General features: G+C 44.7%; 1 protein-coding gene across 1 annotated transcript in view; it reads left to right on the top strand.

Annotated features, from left to right (window-relative positions):
* PRKCH (protein kinase C, eta) overlaps positions 1 to 7,598 on the top strand; it is a gene marked incomplete at its 5' end in the record, with an annotated part of 122,916 nt that overhangs the window by 73,031 nt on the left and 42,287 nt on the right. Inside the window, one exon of the mRNA XM_009332751.1 lies at positions 3,046 to 3,200. Coding sequence (XP_009331026.1) covers positions 3,046 to 3,200 — 155 coding nt within the window. The remainder of the gene's footprint in view (positions 1 to 3,045; positions 3,201 to 7,598) is intronic.

The following is a 7,598-nucleotide window of genomic DNA, read 5'->3' as shown; positions in this document are numbered from 1 at the left end:
GGGTTCTGAGCAATACGAAATAGAAAAATAGAAATGCGAGGATTTCGGCATTAAGCCTTGTCAAAAAACACCCCAGCTTTCACCTCCTCCTAATGCCTGCTGGTAGTCCCCAAGAAAGGAGGCACATAACTCTAAGTCAGCTCAAATTTGCAAGTATCTGAACTACTTGCTGTTTTAAGATTTCCTTTTCCTGGCCCCTTTTTAAGCTATTTATTCACTTTTACTCTGCCTGTTGCAAATTGCCTTTTTTCATAAAATACCACTGTTTATTTTACTTCCCAATGATTCCTGGGAGAGTGGTTGGTCTTTGCAGTTTGGCAAGCTGATGGCCTTGCTTAAGAATAAAAATGGAAGACCTTGCTCGGCTCTTAGATCCTGGTCCCCAAAGGGTGGTCATTAGTGCCAATCTTTCTAATGATCATTGCACCGTATGTAGCAGACCAACGCACAAATGGTGTATTATAAAGAAGTTGTAATACCCACTCTGCTCTTTTCTTCAGCAACGCCATGGGATTTTTAAGTGCTAGAAAACTGGACAGACAATTAGCTGGACCTCTTAAAGAAAAAAAAAATAAATTGGGTAGTCCAAAGTTCTGTTAGGCCTAACTGGGAGAGCTTCAGTAATTAAATAATCCATATTTATGCTTGACCTGTGAAATGAGACCATGGGTGGAGGTGAGGCGTTAGCTGTTACACTTGTGAGCACCATGTAACACACGCAATGATACTTGCTCAGGTTTGCAGTTAGTCTGAAGCAAGAGCTGTTTGTAACAAAAAGCTGCTAATTCCGTGTTAGCAGTGATGTGAATTTTAAAACTGGTTGTTTCTGTGCTCACCTGAACATTTGAGAAAGAAGAAGCAGTATCTTCCTTTAAGCATCGTGGTACAGATGGGTACATCCAGAAGTCTGAGATGGGCCGTGGAGTTTTGCCAGCACTGGAGAAGCAGGATGTGTATTTTTTTAAGATAGGAAGAGTTAACTTTGTTTCCCTGAAGTTTGCCTTTAAGGAAAGAGTAGAAAAGATATGTATGTTCACCTAACCGTATGCATGTTTATACAAGCGTATATATTACTTACATAAATACACACACATCCCTTGTCAGGTTGCTGGTAAATTAAATTACTTCCTGTTGGAGATCTGGCAAGAGGGATTTCTTTTTTTAAGTACGGGCTTGAAGAGATGCCTGGACAAGCTGGGCTAGATAAGCATGTGGCATGTGGCGAGATCAGCGAGGAAGGAGGTAGGAAAGAATAACAAGGAGATGTAAAAGTTGGCCCGACTGGCGAGGCAGAGGCGCTGTCTGCGCTGCAGCTGGAGGAGGGATTGCTGAGCGGGTAGGCACGGCATAGCCAGACTCAGTTTAACCAACTGCAGCGAAGATGTGGCATTAGAGATCTGACGTGGGCTAAAGAGCCAAGGTTACTGGTGGGTTTGCACAGTTTGTGCTGCTCTGGCTTAGACTGCTGCTGTAGACGAGCCAGCTTGGGTGTCTTTCAGCAGCCTTATAATAAAGGCAGAGTGAAACAATGAAGTATTGTTGTTTATATGGGCTGGAGATAGCACTTAACACCCAGCCTTGGTGCTACATGCAGTAGTATTGGAGATTGCTGGGAACGCATCTATCTTAGCTTCTGGAAGGAGCCTGGAAGGAGCTGTTGAGGCAGAGCCCAGGATGGTGACGAGAAGCAAGCTGTCCTCATTTGTCACGAGCAGTTTGCTTTCCTGCTTGTGTCCAGAGAGGAATGAAAGGATTCCTGGTTGCTTTTCTGCTGTGTGCATCTCAAGATGTTAATACCAGTAGTCATTTCAAGCTGGCTGGCTGCCAGAAAATGAAGCATAACAATGCTTATCCTCTTAAACTTAGAGAGGGTTTAAAACTAGCTTATAGATGATTAATATCAGACCTGGGAAGGGGCTTGTGGGGAAAGAAGGGCAAATAGTACCATTAAAAGGCTGACTGGTCTCAACTGAATTGTATGCCTCTTTTCCAGTCCGCTTGTTCTTGATATTCAGAGTAAAACTGAAACACTCAATACTGAATGTCCTGAAACAATTACTAGGGGAAATTTTTGAACCAGACTGCAACAATTCTAGGGTTTAGTTTTGTGACAAATGACTGTCCTTCCTCTTGCAATTAAGTGAGTGCCCCTTTTGCATGCATTAAACCCATACCCAGACTGTTGAGCATGCAGCTTAAGCAAGCGCCTCCCAATCTGTAGACTTTTGCAAAAACCAGAACAAAGCCAAAAAGGAAACCTCAGAGACCAGCAGCTGTGGTTAATGAGTTGAACTTTATTGAACAGTTGCTTTTCTGCCCACCAGAAACTCTGGTTTATACTTCGTCCTTATCAGTTCCTTCATCGCCCAGAGGTCTCTGCAGGTTAATCAGAGGAAAGCTGAAATCTGAGAGCCCAAAAGGCAGCTGCCATGCAAGTGTATGGCAGAAAATCCCATTCTGGAAAACAACGCATGTTCCCAGAAATAGTGTCAGGATACCCTCGAGACAACGTCATCATTGCTGTTCCTGAGCCCTTGTGCTGTTGTGGCAAAGCTGGAGCCTGTGAGCAGTCTGGTTATGCACGTTATATTATGGAGCATCTTTCCCCAGAGAGCTGAGGTGTTTAGTAGGGAGCAAGTGACTCTTTACAGATTCCTCTTGTGCCCACTCAGCTCAGAGAGTGCTGTTGAAGGGGTATCATCCTCTGCTGGATTCAGGCTAAGGACAGTTTGGGAAACCCTCCAGGAGTTGGTTAGTGATCAGCACGCACCTACTGATATGCCTAATCCACATGTGAACGGGAATTCATTTCGTTACTGGGGGCAAAATTTTGGGCGGGAATGCAGGGCAAGGAGGTACTAACAGATCTTTCTGGTATTGACTTAATCTTTCCTGAAAAAGTCAGGATTTTTTTTTCTGCCCCAACATCTCATGGGTGCTTAATCTGTTTTTGTCTGGGATATAACAGTTTTACTTAGAATTTTCTAAGCCTGACAGAGGATATGATTAATGCTGTTCATATCTGTTGTGTTTGCGTGTGTGAAGGATCGCCTGTTCTTTGTGATGGAGTTCGTAAATGGCGGGGACTTGATGTTCCATATTCAGAAGTCGCGTCGCTTCGATGAAGATCGGGCCCGGTTCTATGCTGCAGAAATTATTTCAGCCCTTATGTTTCTCCATGAAAGAGGCATCATTTATCGGTGAGCTCTGCATTCATTCATTCATTCTCTTTGTCTGAACCCCACGGCTGAGACGATAGCTTGAGTTTTCTGCTTGAATAAATAACTGTCACTTGCTGCCCACCAGGAACAAGTTGTCAGCTGGGATAACAGTACCTCCACTTTCCCCCTGCGCATTGTCCAAGGTGCACCAGCCTCCAGGAAGGAGTGAAATTTCTGGCTGCAGTATTGACGACAGGGAGGGTTTTCCTATGACGTATGTGTGAGCACATAGAAAAACAGGTTTTCCTTCCAAGGCACAGGGGCTAGATTTTGCATTGGTGTAAATTCACGTTGCTCTGCAGACGTAGCTGGTTTATAGCAGCTCCAGAACTGCCCTTTGTCTGCACCTCAGGTGCCTGCGTGGCTGCTGGGCGTTAGCTGCTGACCAACAGACGCCTCCACCGTGCCGCTCTGGGCCTGTCCTGCCACCGTAGAGCACAGGTCAAACTGATGACAAAGGGAGAGGCATTAAGTGAAACCTTCCTAGATTTGCTGGGAGGTAAATGCTAGGAGCTGTTGCTTTTGCCACTTTGTGCCTTGTTATTTAAAGGCTAATATGTGCTGATTACACTCAGGCCTCTTTGTTTCCCTGCATTAGCTACAGGCCCGTGTTTAAACCCTATCTATTTGACATACCTATCCAGTGCCTGTCAGCTCAGCCACTAAAAGTCTTTTCATTCCTGCCATGATCCTACAGCAGGAGTTTTTCCTTCCTGTCCATGTCTGGCATCTTTGTGTTTGCAACAGGATAGGACCATCATTGCCTCCCCAGCATCAGCCTCCGCTCCCAGGTCTCAAGGCTGTTGTCAGGAAGCTGTTTCCCATACACAGCACTCTTTTTTTTTTTTTTTTTTTTTTTTTTTTTTTTCTTTTTTTTGTCATTCCTCTGTACTCAGGGGGGCAGTTTGGTTATATTTGTTCCCTTCTATACTGCCAAAGTGCTCCACTGTCGGCTCAAGCATCAAGGCATGGATCAGGCAGCCAGTCTGCTTTGCAGAGGCCTCCCTGACCAAGATGGCCATTCGACCAGCATCATCCCATGTAAGCCAGGGGCAGAGCAAGAGCTCTTCTGGGGTGGAACAGGACAGCTAGAGCAGAGAGATGCCAGCACTGAGACAGTCTGGTTATACAGAAAGGTTTCTTTCTGACATGCTTTGCAGAACACCTCTGGCATCCTCTTGCCCAGAGCACTGGAAAGGAGGAACAGTCAGTTGTTTTCTCTGGATACTGTTACCTGGCTTCCAGCAGCAAAGCATGCATATTTGGGTATGGTCTGCTCTAGCCCTGCTCGGTCCCACTTGTGGCATGCCAGCACTGTAAAGAACAACGTCAGCTCTCTCTTTTTGCTGCTTGGCTATGATGGTACAGCTGGGACCCACAACTGGGTCCAGGATGGGACCAGTTCCAATCCCAGTCAGGCTCTGTTAATGCCATTTCAGACTGTGGGTTGGGCCAAATGCTGTTAGGGCTTTGCATTGTTTAACCCAGGCAATGCAGTCCTGTGTTTAGTAGTGCATCCTCCCTTATCGGATAAACCCCGGTTTGAACACACCGAAACCAGAATAGCTGAGGGCTAAAGTGGCCAAAGGGCCGGGGGCTGTGCAGGGAGAACTTTCCTATCTGGTGGTGAGATGATAGGATAAATCAAGCAAAAGCAACTTCTCTTTATCTTCCTAGCTTGGGCTCCAGTAAGAAACAGATGGTCAGGTGAGGACAGAGAATATTAAATTATCTTTAAGTATGAAATCATACGATATACGTGGCATGGTGAAATAGAGAAGGAGTGTCATTTTAATATTCTCCGGGTCCTGAGAGTATGAAAATTACTAGTGATATACACCATATGAATCGAGCTTCTAAAGCGCTGTGATTGTCTGCATAGAATAGCAAATCTACTTACCCTGCAACTGGATTTCAGTCTAATTCTTCCCTTGTGAATAATGCCAGCCGCTGAAGAGAGACCCTGCCAGATAATTACACAAATGACATTATCCTTAAAATAGTGACATCCAGTAGTTATTGTCAATCATTCAGCAGCAAAACTGTGTCTGTGCATAATGTAATGCCACTGTGCTTACCGCTTGTCCTGTCCCGCCTAGCCTGCTGCCTGTCACAGGGCAGGAGTAATCAATCCCTCTGGGTTTTGGCACACTTCAAGTTCTGCCATAATTCATGATAGAAACTGGAGGAGTAATTGAAAAGCTCCTTGAACAACTGCACAGGCTTTGATCTTGTCGAGAAACTGGTTGAGCTGTGGAGTCAGGTAGCTTCAGCTGATTGGGGCAGATTTGCATAGGGATGACTTGTTTTTTTAAAATTAGTCGGGGTGACTCCATTCTGGAAGATGTCAGAGGAGAGAGCTGCTGGCTGCGGCTGTGCTGAGCTGAGGTTGCTTCTGTCAGGTCACGAACACCGGGCTCCAGGAGGTTGGAAGGAGATACTCAGAAGGGAATCACTGCACTTGTGTAAGAGTTTGGAGATTTTATGATCAGAATGTGAGTGCTTGCTTAGGAGGCTGGGAGCAGGGGGGAGAGACACCAGGAAAAGCCTGACCAGAAAGTGTTTTGCCACAAGCTGTTCAAAGTGCCTCTTCTCTCTGGATTCCCAGGGTCAATGGAGTAAGAGAGTTGCTGGCCTAGAATACCAGCGCTATACTGGGCTAAACTTAAACATAATAATACTCTATTTTTTCGTGCCCCCTTCAACATTAAGCAGATCAGGAAACAGTCTGCATTTACTGTTTAACAGTCAGCACAATGAGCGTTCTCCTGGTAAGTCAAGTTGCTTTTGCCACAAGTGCTGCCAAAAGCTGAGTCTTCTGTCCTTTGAAATGCCAGAGAGGCTTGAGAGCCAGCACTGAAAGTTCATCAAGAAGTAGCTGAAATATGTCACTTTGGCCTGGGGTGACAGTGCTGGTAACAGCTAAAATCAGGTGTTTGTTGATTCCTTTTCCAGCCACATATGCAATCTGAAATAGCCATAGTGCAATATTTCTGCAGTTGCTACTGTGAGTCCATGAGAATGGGGTTCCTGAGGCAGATAGTGTATTTTGGTTATATGTGACTTTTTAAACATCAAAACAAGGCTTACTGCTGGATTAGTGCTCTCACAGGATGGTTTTCATGACGCAACTGAAATTTTCAGTAAGTCTGCTTCTCACTTCAAGAAAAGTCTGCTTTCTGGTTTTTTTTAAGCCCTGGCCAGAATAGAAGTCACATAAACATACATGTGTGTATTTGGGTTTTTTTTTAAAAGAGAGGTTTCAGTTTCACAGATTTTTTTTCTTTTTTTTTTTTTTTTTTCATTTGCAACACTGCAAAGGAGAGATAGCTTTCTGGCCTTATCAAGGAAACATCTCTGTCTTGCCCTAAGCTGAGGTTTAGCTGTCAACTCAGCAGTGCCTATTTATAGGTGCTCCCTGAAAAAAATGTTGACAAGTACAGAGTGGTTCCTTATCCCATCATACAGGGAGTAGGGCTAGAACGAATCCAGCCATGAAAGCAAGCTTTTCGACACGTCAAATCATAGTATATTGTGCACACCACAGAGGAGTAGGACAAGGACATATTTGGGATCAGCGCCTGCTGTATGTTGTCAGGAAAAGGTTAGGCGATAACCAAAGCTATTATAGATAAAATCTTTGCTCACAGGGCAGTATACTTGCACTGCTGCTTTCTTTAAGCTTATTTCTAAAGGAAAATAGTATGCTGGGTCCTGTTGCAGGTGGGTCAGTTGGTTTGTGATTTTTAGCTAAAGACTGTATGTGCTATTTTTCTTGAGGCAGCTTTTCCCGACTTTCACTTTCCAGTTCAGCACTTCCCAGGGTAGGGGAAGCATATTTTGGCTTCTGTGCATGCCGGAAACAAAACATAACAGCATGCACATCTGAGCAGTATTAGACTGCACAGTGGCTTACTCAATGGAAGTGAGCTAGTCCACTCGTAGTCTTCTAAAAAGCAAAGAGATAGTAAATGATTATAAGGGTTTGTTTTAAAAGCAGGACTTTTCCTTTCATGTAGCATTACTGTAAGAATGGCTGGTCTCCTCTGCTGTCCTCAAATTCAAACCTTTGCATAGGTTGATGTACAGCTTTGCTAGTAGATGGGTCTACTTGCCAAGGTCGCCTACATGGTTTCCCTCAATAGAGGCATCCACCTGCATAATGAGGGCAAATGCAAATGCTTCCTTAAACTTGGTTGAGGGGTGAGGGGGGTGGCAGGGGAGGGGGCCTAGGGGTTTGCCCTGCAGACTCCTTATATTTCAGAAGGATAACAGCCTTTTTACAGGCAACATGGAGCAATCAACACAACCCAATGGCATGGTCTTGATTTTTATGACAAACCTTCTTTCTCTTCCTCTGCAAATGTGTCTCACTGG

Source organism: Pygoscelis adeliae, unplaced genomic scaffold (assembly GCF_000699105.1).
Source record: "Pygoscelis adeliae isolate BGI_AS28 unplaced genomic scaffold, ASM69910v1 Scaffold179, whole genome shotgun sequence".
Taxonomy (NCBI): domain Eukaryota; kingdom Metazoa; phylum Chordata; class Aves; order Sphenisciformes; family Spheniscidae; genus Pygoscelis; species Pygoscelis adeliae.
The sequence above is the reverse complement of the archived record's forward strand: the minus strand, read 5'-3'. Positions and strand labels throughout refer to the sequence as shown.